Source organism: Lagenorhynchus albirostris, chromosome 1 (assembly GCF_949774975.1).
Source record: "Lagenorhynchus albirostris chromosome 1, mLagAlb1.1, whole genome shotgun sequence".
NCBI classification, from domain to species: domain Eukaryota; kingdom Metazoa; phylum Chordata; class Mammalia; order Artiodactyla; family Delphinidae; genus Lagenorhynchus; species Lagenorhynchus albirostris.
The window spans coordinates 93838234-93855194 of NC_083095.1; the positions used below are offsets into that span (position 1 = coordinate 93838234).

The window sequence follows — 16961 nt, forward strand, 5'->3', positions numbered from 1 at the left end:
TCCCCTTATTTCTTCCCTTTCATCATTCGAGCACCTTTTATAGGTCAGTTACGTGCTAGTTCCTGGAGAATGAGACCGGGTCCTTGCCCTTAGGGAGTTCTCGGTTTGGGGGAACTATCCAATGGCAGAGAGCAGTGATGGTAGGGACACAGGTAACTGCAGGAGCCCCACAGTGTGTTCAGAGGGGACCTTCTCCTCTGTAAGGGTGTGCAGTGTCCTGGTTCCTCAGGGTACAGAGGAGCTATTACCTGTTACTCTGGATTATTTCTTTCTAAGTAGGGTGATCATATAATCTGTGGTGGAAACTAAGACACTTAAAAGTGAATGATGGCTTAAATATAATTTGAATTATATAATTTTTGAAATATTCATTGATGAACAAATTGCTTTTGTTATATTGGTGGATTAATAAAATAAAAAACTTTTCAACAAATTTGGGGGAAAAAAACAACACAAATCTATGTATATCAAAGCAAAAGTTTATATCTTTACACTGATTATCTGATCATTAAAAAAAATAACATAAGTAGAATTATTTTTCTTGGAACATATTCACATTTCCTAGCCATTTCTGTCCCAAGATACGTCACTGGTGTTTTTCTGAAGAATGCATTGACAGATATGTTATTAACTTTTTCCTCAAAGTTGCCTGTAATCTTCTTCAAAGTTGTATTTTATAGTTAATAAGTTTGAAATTGTTGATAATATTCTCTGAAGACTATGTTTGTTAAATTTTAGCATTTTTTGTTGAGATGTAATTCATATAACATAATATCCATCATTTTAAAGTGTACAGTTCAGTGTTTTTTAGTATATTAACTATGTTGAACAATCATCCCCACTATCTGATTTGCATCAACCCCAAAAGAAACCCCGTGCCAATTAGCAGTTAGTACCAATTTTGCCGTCTCCTCAGCCTTTGACAACCACTAATGTTATTTCATACTTATGGATTTGCCTATCCTGGACATTTTATAAAAATGGAATCATACCATATGTGGTCTTTTGTGTCTGTCCACTTTCACTTAGCATAAGGTTCATCCATGTTGTAGCATTTAACAATACTTATTGTTAATATTCCGTTGTATGGATATACCACATTTAGTTTATCCACTCCAGTTGATGGGCATTTGGATTGTTTCTGCATTTTGGCTATTATGAGTAATGCTACTGTGAACATTTGTGTATAAATTTTTACATGAATATATGTTTGCAGTTCTCCTAGGTATACACCTAGGAGTATAATTGCTGGGTCATATGGTAACTCTATATTGAACTTTTTGAGGAACTGCCACATGGTTTCCCACAGTGGCTGCACCACTTTACATTCCCACCAACAATGCATGAGGCTTCAGATTTCTCCACATCCTCATCAGCACTTGTTATTGTCTGTTATTTTTGTTATATCTAGAGTGTGAAGTGGGTAAAGTGATATATCATTGTGATTTTGATGTGCATTTCTCTAATTCTAATGATGTTGAGCATCTTTTCATGTGCTCAACATCACGTCTTTTCTGGAGGAATGTCTGTTAACCTTTTGCCAATTTTGAAACTGGGTTATTTGTTGTTTTATTGTTTAGTCATGAGTCCTTTATATATTATGGATGCAAGACCCTTATCAGATGATTTGCAAATACTATCTACATTCTGTGGGTTGTCTTTTCACTTTCTTAATAGTGTCTTTTGAAAGCACAAAGGTTTTTAATTTTGATGAATCCAGTTTATCTATTTTTTTGTTTGATTGCTTGTGCATTTGGTGTCATATCTAAGAAATCATTGCCTAATCTAAGGTCATGCAGATTTTTCACCTATATTTCCTTCTAAGAGTTTTATAGTTTTACCTCTTAATAATACTTTATTAAAAGGTGAAAATTCCAGGACATATGCTAAAAAGATGTGATACCATGACAAGCATATATTGAGGTTGTCCTTGGCAAACCAAGGATATATGGTCGCCCTACCTCTGATGGACTGGGGGAGAGAGGCAGCTGGGGCAAGGGTTGATCAAATTCATTTCTCTCCTTTACGTTTATTCAAAGACCTGAAAGGACTCAACATTTCTTTGATGCCAAATGGGATCTAGACTGAGTTCCATGGGGGTACAGTGGCTTTCTTTAATCTTTTATGTAATCTACAAAGAGATCTTCACCCCCAGGCTGGGAATCCTGAAAAAAGGGGTTACATGGAAATGGAAGCAAGAACATGCCTAAAATCTACTTCAAATTTTTATTCAAAAATGGATACCCTTGGGCTTCCCTGGTGGCGCAGTGGTTGAGAGTCCGCCTGCCGATGCAGGGGACACGGGTTTGCGCCCCTGGTCCGGGAAGATCCCACATGCCGCAGAGCGGCTGGGCCCATGAGCCATGGCCGCTGGGCCTGCGTGTCTGGAGCCTGTGCTCCGCCACAGGAGAGGCCACAACAGTGAGAGGCCCGCGTACCACAAAAAAAAAAAAAAGATACCCTAGCTTTTGAGAGTAACATTCCCTCTTTTTATGGTCCCTTCAGCCCTAGGGATTGGTGGCAGCTTGGGTTCATGTCATTGCCAATCTATGGGGTGCATTAATATACCCTGTTAGGCTTCTCAGCCTTCATCAACTTGATAATCAATTCCCTATACCAAATTCTCTCATTTGAAATGTCTGGAGTGCTTTCTGTTTTCTTGACTGAACCTTGATTGATTCAGAGCTCTTCTCTATTTTCTTTTTGTCATAATCTTGAGGTGCTTAATGTTGCCCACATTATTCCATTATGGGAATCTACTTAAGGTTACTGCGCTATGCCTTCCTGGGTTTTCTGTATTTTATATACCCTGTCCTCTATCTTCTATCAAAACTTGCCACATCAATATTCCATTACATAGTTTCCAAGAAAACAGCTAGCTATTTGACCTACAGCTGTGCCAAGGTGTTAGACATGATAATGGATTACTGTGTATCCTTCTCAGGAATATTTAAACTTTGCACAGAAATGTATGGCAATATGATGCTTTACTCAAAAGAAAGAGTCCCAGTGTTAGAATTTTAGGCTTTTCCCTAGGAACTCCTAAAATTTCTCCAAGTGTGTGGTGCTTACATTAAGTCAGTCCTTTCTGCTGAGAGACTATCGTTTTCTCAAACGGACCAGAATTTGGGAAGCCAGAAGTGAAACAAAATGGGCTCAGAGAGACCATAGATTGAAAACAGCAGGAAATTTTCTGTTATTTGTTTTTCTGAAGTGGGCTTCCAAGCAAGGTCTGCTGATCAACGGAATAGCTAAGTCCTGTTCTCTAGGGGTAAAATTGTAGCATAGAGGAGGAATTTGGGTTAATGGCTCAGGAGAGGGCAGGGATGGTGAGATGGAGAAGTGACAGGGCAGGCAATTGTGTTTGAGCTCCAAAGCAATCAGGTTCTAGTTCTTGTAGGCAACAAGGATAGAAACAGAGGAAGCAGAGGGGAAGCAGAGGCAAATGCGCAGCTTTGCGAATCCTCAACTGCCTCAAGACAGCCTGAGATAGGACTTGCTACAACCTGAGAACAACAGAAACCACTGTTTACCTGGGCAGGTGACAATGACCACACCCCTTTATATGAAGCCTTGGCTGCCTCCCTCCAGGATCAGCCTGCCCTTAAACAGTCATCCAGAAATTCCCCAGGGAAAGGAGTAATGTCAAATAAAATGACCTACAGTGAGGGATTCTTCCAAAACCCGAAAAGCCATTACCCAAAATAGGCATCCAACATAGTCATTTATGACTTGCCATAAATACCAACACTTGCAATATTGTTTTCATATGAGGAGTTGACCTCATAGTGCTTTAGAAAGTTACAACATTATAAATATCTACGAATATGTTATTTCATCTGCTTCATAATTTGTCTGCTCCAACAAAGTTCTGACCAATTTTAGAAGTTTCCATGTAAATATTTCAATATAGTGGTAACAAGATAATGAAAACAGAACAAAATGAGGTCAAGTATCACATTTCATCCACAAACATTATGATAGAATGAAATTGTTTAATGGGTGACTAAAGTAAATTGTGTGTGTGTGTGTGTGTGTGTGTCTGTGTGTGTGTGTGTGTGTGTGTGTGTGTGGTGGAAGTGGGGTGGGGGGAAATGATGTGTGTTGTGTATAGCCACCAGGCTAAAAGAGAGAAAGGATGCCTAAATTGGGAATGCGAGGAGCAGACATCTTTAGAACCTCTTTTTCCCCCGCTCTGGTTAATGGTGTTCATCTTTAGAAATGATTTGGTGGTGACCTAACAGACTAGACTCAGCACATTTATGTACATATATAAATTTAAACTGGCACTTTAACAGTAACAAAAAATATTACTTTATAATACTCAGTGCCCTGTGACACGTCGGGAAGTGTGCCATTAAAGGAAATTAATTCTGAAATGGAGTTGGTTCCCATCTATTGTCACTAAAAGTCATTTAGGTGGAAATGAACAGTTTGGGGTTGACTCTGTGAAGGTGTTAATTAAGGGAGCAAATAAAGAAATGGGTTAACAATTATTGCTCATGCCAGTTTTCTGAAAAAATATGCCTGGGGTCTGATCTGTGATTCTCTCTTCTCTCTTTGAGTTTGGAATCCTCTCCTCCCAGTTACTTTTCCAGCTATTTGAGATTTTCTGGGGAACCTTATTGATGGCTTTGGGTTCCCAGGTATGCTACAGGTTTGGAGCTGGCAGATTTCAGGTTGAGGAGGTTCAAGTTCAATACCCAGGAGACACATCGAGGGTTCAGCTGTCCATGTTGTATAGGTAAATTGGTGACAGGGTAGATTAAAAAACCACTGCTTAGTGGTTTGCTGGCAACTGATTTCCTCCAGACTTCCTCTCAAAGGCTCAAAGTGAACTCAATAATATTATTTCTAGGAAGAAGTGGAAGTAAAGGTGGTAAGAGTATTGATTTGAGACTAGGAGAGATGCCTAGGTCTGGAAAACTTGGTTCTTCCTCCTCCTGAGACTTCTGTTTATAAGGGCAGGAGATGTGGCTTTAGAGAGCAGGTATCTGCCATATAATCTGCTTTGGAAGTAAGCGGCAACAAAGGGGGAATGAAAAAAAATCTAATTTACCATTTAGTCTAAAAGAAAACAAAACTATACCTTATATCTCACCAATTCTTTAAGTTTATTTTTTATTTTTTGTAATGTGGTAGCTCCAGGACCACTTTGGATAGTGAATACCAGTGACCAACACCTTTTAAGTGCCTCCTGCTTGAGTGTTTGTTCTCTCTTGTCCTGGTTTCAGTGGAAACTCAGCAACCTCTGGGCCCTTTTACAAAGCAAAATTGGGGGCTTACAAAGAAAGAAGATGGAGTTAAGAGCACTCACAAGTAAATTCACCCAACAACTGCTATAAGGGGTGTAGGTAAGCACACACCTGATATTCAGGAAGGTTTGAAGGCTGAAGTGAGATGCAGTGAGCTTATTTTAGAACCTGGTAGAGCTCAAGGAACCATTTCTGAGATAAACATCCTTATTCAAATGCCACAGACACACTGTTTCCCTCAACAGAGAGACTTGAGGCCCAGCAGTTTTTATGCTAGAGCAGATTTGGGTCAGAATCAAAGTTTTAAAGACTTTTTATTGAAGAAGTTAAAAGATTCATTGGCCAGCAGCCAAGCGTAGTCTGATTTGTTTGCATTTCCTCTGGGAACTCACAGGCAAGCAAGGAATTGGCCAGCCACGACTGTGAGGGTTACTCACTCCCCTGTGGGCCTTTTCTCCCTGGGCATTTACAAGGTGGGGGAGGAGAGCCGGGGGAACTCTTTCCTCACAAAGGCCCAGTTCAGCAGCCCAGTCAAGCTGCAGTTCTCTTCAGGGTAAAGAAGCCTGCAGTCTCCCCTCCCATCAACCCAGTGTTTATTAGTCCACAAGTGAGACCAACATCACTCAGAGGGTGAGAGGCAGTGAGGGGAGAGATGAGAGGCGATATGTCACCACTTCTCTCTACCAGTCATGGTCGGAGGACCTGCTCCAGTCTCAGAGGCATCAAGCATGCATGCTCATGGGCTGGTTTTCCTTGTTCAAGTTCTTGCAGATGTTACGTTTTGCCAAGAATCCTTCAAACAACCCTACTGTCCGTAGTTAGAGAGCTTGGGGGAAATTTGTTGACAGAATTTAACTTTAAAAAACTGAAAAAAGGGCTTCCCCGGTGGCGCACTGGTTGAGAGTCCGCCTGCCGATGCAGGGGACACGGGTTCGTGCCCCGGTCCGGGAAGATCCCACATGCCGCGGAGCGGCTAGGCCCGTGAGCCATGGCCGCTGAGCCTGTGCGTCCAGAGCCTGTGCTCCGCAACAGGAGAGGCCACAACAGTGAGAGGCCACAACAGTGAGAGGCCTGCGTACCACACACACACAAAAAAGAAAACCAAACCCAAAACTTGGTATGGTTTTGTGATTTAGAAGAAGGTGCTGGTATATCCACACGTGTGTACACACACACACACACACACACACACACACAGAGCATGAAGATCCCTCTCTTTTTCTCAGGAATTTGATCACATTGGCAGAAAATTAGGCAAAAATGTAACAGGATATATGACTGCAAGAAAATGAGGAGGAGTTGAGAGATTTAAAGAGGTGGGTCCTTGGTTCTCTGGGACCAATAAATCCTGACATGTGGCTGTGATGCCCCTTGCTGAGGAATTCATGACCTCTTCAATAGTCTGAACACCCAGGTAGGAGGTGGAACAGGAAAACTGGAGGTCCTGCATATATAGATGTGCTAGGGCATGGGGTGAACAGACAGGGGACCCAAGGGTGAATGTGCCAAGGAGGATTCTGGGAAGGTGGTGGAGTAAGAAGCAACAGGAAATGTGTTTCCCCACCTAGAATAACAATTGCACTGGCAGAATTTGTCTTACATAACTATTTTGGAACTCCGGAGTTTATTGAATAAGGCTTGTCACTTGCAGAGGAAGACCTGGAAGGTTAATTTTGGTCAATTTCAGCTATTAGCACAGTAGTAGCTACCCATTCCCTATCCCCAGCCACGTGGCAGGCAGCTGTGCGCATGTCCCTGTAGCATCTTACGCACAGCTTGCAGGAACCAAGGTGGGCAAAAAGGACCCTGTCTTCCAAATATCGGGGATCTGTGCTCTGATCACTGATTGCTCCTTCTGATCACAGAGGTGCAGGTGATCATTGTCGTACCTCCCACCATTGCTGTAAGTCCCTCATCTTCCAGCTGATGTGACTTCTAGGGGATTTAGAGAACTGGCACCTTCCCCTCGTCATATTTCTCTTTTTTCCTTTTTGGGAGCCAGGTATCAAAGACGAGGACATTCAAAATCACCTTCATATATGGGGAAAATTAGAAAGTGACTATGCATGCCCAGGGAAAAGTGCAAGCTCAGAAAGGAGCTGAGAAGACCTTAGGTTTATACCTCAGGCTTGGCACAGAGACAGCCTATGACAATAAAACAACAGAAACAACAAAATCTAGCAAGCTCTGGGAAAGGGGAGAACCTGATTTCCAAAGTTAACATATTATTAGATTCAAATGTCCAGTTTTCAACAAAAAATCATTATCCAAGAATCCTATATCTGGCTAAACTGTCCTTCAGAAGTGAGGGAGAAATTAAGATGTTCCCAGAAAAACAAAAGCTAAGGGAGTTTGTTACCACTAGCCCCACCCTGGAAGAAATGCTCAAGGGAGTCCTGCAGGGTGAAATTAAAAGACACTAGGCAGGGCTTCCCTGGTGGCACAGTGGTTAAGAATATGCCTGCCAATACAGGGGACACGGGTTCGAGCCCTGGACTGGGAAGATCCCACATGCCTCAGAGCAACTAAGCCCGTGCTCCGTAACCACTGAGCCTGCGCTCTAGAGCCCACGAGCCACAACTACTGAAGCCCATGTGCCTAGAGCCCGTGCTCCGCAACAAGAGAAGCCACCGCAATGAGAAGCCCGCGCACCGCAATGAAGAGTAGCTCCCGCTCACTGCAACTAAAGAAAGCCTACACACAGCAACGAAGACCCAAGGCAGCCAAAAAAAAAAAAAAAAAAAATACACTAGGCAGTAACTTGAAGCTTATGAAGTAAAGATCTCAATAGCAGTAAATACATGGGCAATTATAAAAGCTAATATTAATGTAACAATAATTTGTAACTCCGCTTTTTGTTTTCTACATGATTTAAGGACTAGTACATTTAAAAGAATTATTTGTTTATGTTTTGAGGGACACAATACATAAAGATGTCATTTTGTGATATCAACAACTGAAAGGGGTGGGGTCAGAGCTATAAAGGAGCAGAGTTTTTGTATGTTATTGAAGTTAAACTGGTATAAATTCAAATTAGAGTATTATAACTTTAGGATGTCAAATGTAATCCCCAGGGTAACCACAAAGAAAATAGTTATACACAAAAGTAAATGAGAAAGAATTTTAACATTTCTCTACAAAATATCAACTAAACACAAACGAAGAAAGAAATGCAGGAAATGAGGGACAAAAAGCTATAAGGCATATAGAAAACAAATAGCAAAAGGACAGAAGTAAGTCCCTCCTTATCAGTAACTACTTTAAATGTAAATAGATTAAACTCTCCAATCAAAAGACAGAGATTGGCAGAATGGATAAAAACACATGATCCAACTATATGCTGTTTACAAAAGACTCACTTCAGATCCAAAGACACAAATACGTTGAAAGTGAAAGGATGGAAAAAGATACTTCATGCAAATAGAAACCAAAACATAGCAGGAGTGGCTATACTAATATCAGACAAAATAGATTTTAAATCCAAAAATGTTACAAGAGACAAAGAAGTACATTGTATATTGATAAAAGCTTCAATACAGCAAGAAGATATGACAATTATAAACGTTTATGCACTTAATAGCAGACCATCAAAAGCCATGAAGCAAAACCTGATAGAATCAAAGAGAGAAACAGATATTCTACAATACTAGTTCGAGACTTCAGTACCCACTCTTCCTTACACTTAGCTGAATCCGCCCCCCTTCCCCCCATGCAGAGGCTGATGAGGCTTGTCTTCAACAGAGGATGCTTGAGGCTCAACCTGGTTCAGCATAATGAGTCTTAGTCATGGGTGTCATCAGGATTTGTTTGCTCTGAATCTACAATCATAGGGCAATTCCAATATTGATAAATTATTGTTTATGATATTTTTTGGGGGAGGGGCGAGCCACTTTTATATTGCTAGTAAGGTGAGGTGGGGTTGGGAGGTGATAGCTAAAGGGTACCAGGTTCCTTTTTGAGGTCATGAAAATGTTGTAAAATTGACTGTGGTTGTGGTTGCACAAAACTCTGAATATACCCAAAGCCACTGAATTCTACACTTTAAATAGGCGAATTGTATGTTACGTGAATTATATTTCAATAAAGCTATTTTTAAAAAGGTGAGCTCACAGACTTAGAGAACAAACTTATGGTTACCAGTGGGGAAGGGTGGGAGGGAGGGATAGACTGGGAATTTGGGATTGACATTTACACACTGCTATATTTAAAATAAAATGCCTAAAAATAAAAAAATAAAAAGGTGAGTTCACAACACCAAGGTGCATGGAATATACTGTGTAAAGATATGTATTAAAGATGATTCAAACAATGCAGGGGAAAGTTTTGAGAATTCCATAAAATGTCCCATTTTTTGGGGGAATGGCTTTATTAATATATTTTAAAGTAATTCTGATAGTTTCCCATGATATTTGACTCAAATCGGTAGTGACTTATTCATGACTTTGCATATTACCCTGTTATCTCTACAGAGATACATTACTGGAGTTGGACACGTTTCAGCTTAAAATGTATGTCTCAGTAAAAGATCAGTCCTAACATTGAATAGCAGTGAGCCCCTACTAAGCTGGTGACTGGCTGACTACCTGGGCCCACATTGTGCAGTTCACTGGTCTTTGTGGTTTTTACCTTGCATTTTCTGGCTTAAAGCTTTTCCCTTCTGAAATCACGAATTTAGATCTACAGTCAAAAATCTTTTTTAAAAATTGAAATATAGTTGATTTACAGTATTGTGTTAGTTTCAGGTGTACAGCATAGTGATTCAGTTTTGTTTGTTTTCCAGGTTATATTCCATTATAGGTTATTACAAGATATTGAATATAATTACCTGTGGTATACAGTAAGTCCTTGTTGCTTATCTATTTTATGTATAGTAGTTTGTATCTGTTAAACCCATACCCCTAATTTGTCCCTCCTGCCCTCCCTCTCCCCTTTGGTAACCATAAATTTGTTTTCTATGTCTGTGAGTCTGTTTCTGTTTTGTATATACATTCATTTGTATTATTTTTAATTTTTAAAAATTATATTTATTTTTGGCTGCATTGGGTCTTTGTTGCTGCGTGTGGGCTTTCTTTAGTTGCAGAGAGTGGGGGCTACTCTTCCTTGTGGTGTTGCGCGGGCTTCTCATTGTGGTGGCTTCTCTTGTTGCGGATCATGGGCTCTAGGTGTGCAGGCTTCAGTAGTTGTAGCTTGCAGACTCTAGAGCGCTGGCTCAGTAGTTGTGGCGCATGGGCTTAGTTGCTCCGTGGCATATGGGATCTTCCCGGACCAGGGCTTGAACCCATGTCCCCTGCATTGGCAGGTGGATCCTTAACCACTGTGCCACCAGGGAAGCCCTGTATTATTTTTTAGATTCCACATTTGAGTGGTATCATATAGTATTTGTCTTTCTCTGTCTGACTTATTTCACTAAGCATAATATTCTCTAGGTCCATTAACCCCTAGTTGGCCTCATCATTTGCAGATATTTTCTCCTATTCTGTAGGTCGTGTTTTCATTTTGTTGAAGGTTTCCTTTGCTGTGCAAAAGCTTGTAAGTTTAATTATGTCCCACTTGTTTATTTTTGCTTTTATTTCTTTTGCCTTGGGAGACTGATCTAAGAAAATATTGCTACAATTTATGTCAGAGAATGTTTTGCTTATGTTCTCTTCTAGGAGTTTTATAGTGTCATGTCTTATAGTTGACCATTTTGAGTTTATTTTTGTATATAGCTTGAGGGAGTGTTCTAATTTCATTGATTTACACGTAGCTGTCCAGTTTTCCCAACACCACTTGTTGAAGAGACTGTCTTTTCTCCATTGTATATTCTTCTCTCCTTTGTCATAGATTAATTGACCGTAGGTATGTGGGTTTATTTCTGGGTTCTCTATTTTATTCCATTGAACTATATGTCTGTTTTTATGCCAGTACCACACTGTTTTGATTACTATAGCTTTGTAGTATAGTCTGATGTCTGGAAGGGGTAGGCCTCCAGCTTTGTTCTTTTTCCTCAGGATTGCTTTGGCAATTCTGGGCCTTTGTGGTTCTATATAAATTTCAGGATTATTTATTCTAGTTCTGTGAAAAATGTTATGGGTATTTTGATAGGAATTGCATTAACTCTGTAGATTGCTTTTGGTAGTATGGCCTTTTAAACAATATTAATTCTTCCAATCCAAGAGCATGGAATATCTTTCCATTTCTTTGAAGTGTCTTCAATTTTCTTTCTTTTTTTAAATTAATTTTTTTATTTCTTGGTTTTCTTTTTTTTAATAAATTTATTTTATTTATTTATTTATTTTTGGCTGTGTTGGGTCTTCATTGCTGCGCACGGGCTTTCTCTAGTTGTGGTGAGTGGGGACTACTCTTCATTGCGGTGCGTGGGCTTCTCATTGCAGTGGCTTCTCTTGTTGTGGAGCATGGACTCTAGGCACGTGGCCTTCAGTAGTTGCAGCACACGGGGTCGGTAGTTGTGGCTCACGGGCTCTAGAGCACAGGCTCAGTAGTTGTGGCTCATGGGCTTAGTTGCTCCGTGGCATGTGGGATCTTCCCGGACCAGGGATGGAACCCATGTCCGCTGAATTGGCAGGCGGATTCTCATCCACCGCGGCACCAGGGAAGACCCCCTTTCTTTTTCAAATTTTTATTGGAGTATAATTGATTTACAATATTGTGTTAGTTGTCTTGAATTTTCTTTATCAGTGTTTTATAGTTTTCAGCATATAGGTCTTTTGCCTCCTTGGTTAGGTTTATTCCTAAGTTTTTTGTTTGTCTGTTTTCATTTTTGTTTTTACTTTCTATGCTCAAAGATCTTGAAGGGAATCATTGAGGTGTCATTTCTCAGTCCATTTGGAAGAAGGGAATCATTGAGGTGTCATTTCTCAGTCCATTTGGAAGTATTGCTTCGTTTAAATAATGAACAGCTTCACTTCTAAGAAACATACAATATAGAAATGCGCAGAGCTTCTTCCCTCTTACGATACTCGGAATGTGAAATTTTGGGACTGGAGGGATTCTTAGAGACCTTGTGCAACTCTCTGTTTTTACGGTTGAGGAAACTGAGGCCCAGAGAAGTGAAGTATTGATATAAGGAAATCACCAGGTATTGGGCAAGCTGAGACTAAACCTCCTGACTCATGGCTTGTTTCATATTCTATACCTTCTGCTGCTTATGAAAGCTGAAAAGAAAATAAAACCCAAAATACTCATCTCCCTGGTCTCCCCAAACCCAAACTCAACAACCTGTTTCTAAAATCAAGTTGTAACTGTTTCTGAATCACAGAGCAGGGGTAGCCCCATCCTATCACTGAGGAAGTATGACCCTCTCAGCAGGGAAGCTGCTGCTCTGATAGGTGGAAGGACCCCAATTACCCACCAGGGACCAGCCCACAAGCTCTTCTTTCACAAGTGAGAGAGGCTGGAAGAGTGCTCTCTCCCTCCATAAAGTAGGCTAATTGCGGCTTCCTTGCTAGCCCCCGCACTTGCTCTGTGCCAAGCTCTGGCTCCCACCCAGCTCCTCCTTAAGGCGGAGCCAAACCCCAGACTCCCTTGTCCCAGGAGCTGGTCCAGAAAGGCCTTAGAGTCAGCAAGAGGAGCTCTATACCACAGCCTGGGGGACACTGGCTGCCCAAGCTCCAGCTTCCTGGGTGAGTGGCCAGACCTCTCCTCTGTAGAGACCTGCCCCAGCTCAGCATAGAAATGACAAGGTAGGGAAAGGACAGGTTAGTAGTGTCACTGAGGAATATATAAATATACCACTATACCACTATAATGAGAATATACCAGTGCTGGAGGTAAGGTGTGAAAGAGAGCTTGCTCTGGCTGACCACTCCTTCTTCTGACACTGGGAGGAATTCTGAGTGTCACATGCCTTAAGTTCAGATAAGAAATAAGCTCCTAGGATCCTGGGACCACACAGCTGATACCTGGGCCTCTGCACTCCAACAGGTGCTGCTGGATTGGGAGAGTATGAGCAGGTGCAGGTGACTTTTCTTCACAAGGAGGTTTTGCAAGGTTTCTCCACTCTTCCCTTCCTTGGGAGGAGCAGTGTCTGGTGTGTCCAGCGATGGCCTCTCTTGTGCTTTGAGATTTATTATCAGAATTGCCAGGATGGGTTGGTCAATTCTTTGATTACTTATGGTAGCTTTTTCTGGCCAGTTTTCAAAGGGAAGGCGGGACATGTGGGATCCCACCTCTTTCCGTAGAAGGCCTATGTGTCCCCCAGACACAGGTTCACCCCTCAACCTTTGAGCCCCCAAAAATGAGTCACCGTCAGGGGCAGGGTAACACTCATTCATTCTCTGCAAGCCTATACTTTCATATGTTGTAGCAACATTTCTCAAAATGAAGAACTCATGGATGCCCAAGCTATGCCTGCAGACCCCTAGGGGATGCCCAGGTAGTTAGAGAAATGCATTAAGTTAAGTTCTCTTCTTTCACTTGATCAATCAGCATGAACAACACTGTAAACACAAAGAGAAACTCGGACCCTGAAGACGGATGGCACCACGTGGCTATAAGGTAGTCATCCCTATGTGACTCAGAAAGTACTGAGGCTGATTTTGATTTTTTTAAAAAAATATTTATTTATTTATTTGGTTGCACCGGGTCTTAGTTGCGGCACGTGGGATCCTCTTTGCTGCATGCAGAATCTTTGTTGCAGTGTGTGGGATCTTTAGTAGCGGCATGCGGGGTCTAGTTCCCTGACCAGGGGTCAAACCCGGGCCCCCTGCATTGGGAGCGCAGAGTCTTAACTGCTGGACTACCAGGGAAGTCCCTGATTTTGATTTTTTTTTTTTAAGTTGTCAGAATGAAACAAAAATTTAAAAACTCCATTTAGAACTCATGGACTTTAACCCACTCACCCCAGCTCCCCCAGAACTTTCAGGGATTTCCAGATGCCATTTTGAGGAACAGGATTGTAGAAGAGTCTTTCCCCTATCAAGCAAGGCCTCCCTCTAAGGAAAGAGCAAGAGGTGGCCTGGTTTGAGCTGTGGCCCAATAGCAGGATCACACTAAACAAAGGAAACCCACTGACCACACAGTTCTGAGTTGGGAGGGCCCTGGAAACCCTTTCTTCAAAGGCCATCTGATTCATGACTCTATTGTCAATATCCCATTCCATTCCTGGACAGTTCCTGCTAATGCAATGTCTTTGCAGCCAGAGTTGGCTGATCTAGAATTTTCACTGATTGGTTTTGCTCTTGACATCTGGGACCATGTTGAATTTTTTTTTAAAAGCCCCCAAAATATTGGGGCAGAGGGTGCATAGGCCTGATTTGAGCTCCTTTCTTTTTTTATATAAATGGATACAAGAAGTTCATTGGAGCAGCCAATGAATGTACTGATTTGCTGCTGAAAAATGTACAGATGGGTGAGATGGGAGTTTGGAGGAGAAGTACAGATGATGAAGTCTTTTCATTTGGATTTGTCACTGAGCAGAGACCTGGAGTTGCTGAGGGTGTCAAGACTCACAAATGCAAACACAGGGAAGAAGAGTGATAACAGACACATGGCAGGCACAGCCAGCAGGGAATGTGTTTCTGTAGGTTCAGACACACAAAGAAGGACACAACCAGGGGTGGTGTCCTCCCCTGGGGACAGAGCTGAGTGCTCAGGGATGGTGAAAGACTCAGTGATGTTTCCAGATGAAACTGCTCCTGCCACCCCCACAACCCTTAAAGAATGGGTCCTGTCTCTGCCTTTGGGTTGCTGAGCCAGGCATTGCTCTCTGAAGTTTGCGTGGGGCTTGAGCAAGTGAGTGTTTCAGTACTGTTGCTTCTTTTGAAATCGGTTTTCTTTAAGGTGCCACCTACATGTAGATATTGTAACTTTCCTTTTGTGGGTTTTCACTATCAAAAATTTAGTACAGAGTTCTAAGCACAAATGTATGTCTACAGAGTCTTATTTTTATAAGCATCTGCTGGCCTCTGTCACATCGTTTTCAACCAAAACAGCTTTTTAGGGGCACTAAGTGACGTGGTTAGAGTCTTCAGGATAAACCAATAATGAGATTCCTTGGCCACTAGATTGTTATGTAAAATATTTGAAATTTGTAAGCTTTTCTGTTGGCCCATGAAACTCAATCATCACATGAATTTACATGCCAGCGGTATATTTGAAAGGCATACACGGGATAGGTGTTGACTTTTTAGAGGCGTGGTGGGTTACTTGTGCCTGGGTAACCCAGGTTCCCTTGGCTACTATTGATAAGATGGAGACACACCTGGCTGGCCTCATGGTAGAGCGCCCTTTGGCTGCCTCAGTGGAGAAGCCTAAGGTGGTAGAACGTTTTGGTCCACACCGTCATTGCACCCCATTCCTTCAGTGGCTTGAGGCTCAGAACCTCCCACTGTGCTGTGACCTGTGGAGAGAGGAGAACCCGCAGTCCTCTTTGGCTGGGGATCCTGCCTTCTTCCCTGCTGTGTCTCAGATGGACAGGAGACAGTTCCACCCATTCCTTTGGCAGGGCTGAGTTCTCTGGGTAGGTCCACCTACTTAGTGAAAAAAGAACCTGCTTCTAGAACCATCCATCATACTAGAAAGCGGTCCTTCATCAGACAAGTACACCAACGCAGGCATCGAGGAGGACTCTGTATGTGAAAATTCGGCTACGGCTGGGCTGCTTGCTGCCTGGTGGCAGGTGGGCAGGGAGGAGCCTGTCGCCTGTACCTTCCACGGGCACTGCCTAAATGACCAGTGACCTCCCCAGCCCAGATGTGCACAGGGCATCACTGTTCTGTCCTCGGGACTGTGAGAAGGGGCTGGGCCATGTTTGTCAAACATGGAGACAGGGGCTGACTTAACTATTCCCTATTCCCCACTGGACATCCTTCCTGTGAAGTAATTTTGAATACTGGTAGCTGAAGAACTTAACAGGATACTTTATACTGATGTTGACATGGGAGCCAGTTGGGGCTGAATGGCCACAGCAGGTTCAGGGACCATCTTTTCACACCCTCGCACCAACCATCTCTGCTAGAGAGAGGCCATGGGGTGGGATGAACCATGGGGCTGAGCTAATATAGTATTTTTGCATTATCATCAGATACAAGAGAAGCATAACAGGACAGGAGGTGATGATGGAAGGGCAAATCTCTTAAGGTGGTGTCCTCCAGACAACGTTATAAGGCATTAAATATTTTGTGTGAAAGCAAGGATTTGAGACATTCAGAGAAGGCAGTCACCGTGTCTATGAACTAGCTCCCCACTAACCAGGGGGACAGGCTCCACCCTATACGTGCTACCCCAGGGGCTACTTTCCCTTAGGGTCTGAGTGCAAAGCTCTTACTCTTCATTGTCTTCTTCCTTTCAATCCCATTATTCCTAACACTGTATCTAACTCCAAGGAATTTGATTTTTGAATCACAACTCCAAAACCTCTTATTTGAAGGGTAATTTCAATTTATTAACAAACCAGAGAAAACAGCACAGAATGACTGTGAAAGACCAAGAAAGATGGATAGGGCTTCATTCTGCCCAACTCTCCTGTGCGTGCCAGCATAAACCTTCCCTGTGCCTCCCGGATGGTGCCCCTCAGATGGGGAGAGGCCAGTCCTGCAGGGGCAGGGGGAGCACAGTTCTTCTCTGCTTCTGCATGATGGGTGGGAAACTCTCTCTCCACTCTCCCCCTCCCCACCCCAGAAAGTTTCCCTCTGCAGGACCATAAACCTGCACATCTAAGACCTAAAAAACATAGCTCTTGAAAAATACTTTTCCAATTTGCAGCTA

At 42.3% G+C, this 16961-nt stretch overlaps 1 protein-coding gene across 2 annotated transcripts in view; it reads left to right on the forward strand.

Moving 5' to 3' along the window:
* The window catches only part of AP4E1 (adaptor related protein complex 4 subunit epsilon 1), a 94338-nt gene extending 84119 nt beyond the window's left edge, over positions 1 to 10219 (forward strand). For both annotated transcript variants that reach the window (XM_060149827.1, XM_060149836.1), the window contains one exon: positions 10036 to 10219. In XM_060149827.1, the coding sequence (XP_060005810.1) occupies positions 10036 to 10052 (17 nt within the window). In that variant the 3' untranslated portion in view covers positions 10053 to 10219. The remainder of the gene's footprint in view (positions 1 to 10035) is intronic.
* Positions 10220 to 16961: the final 6742 nt, after the last annotated feature.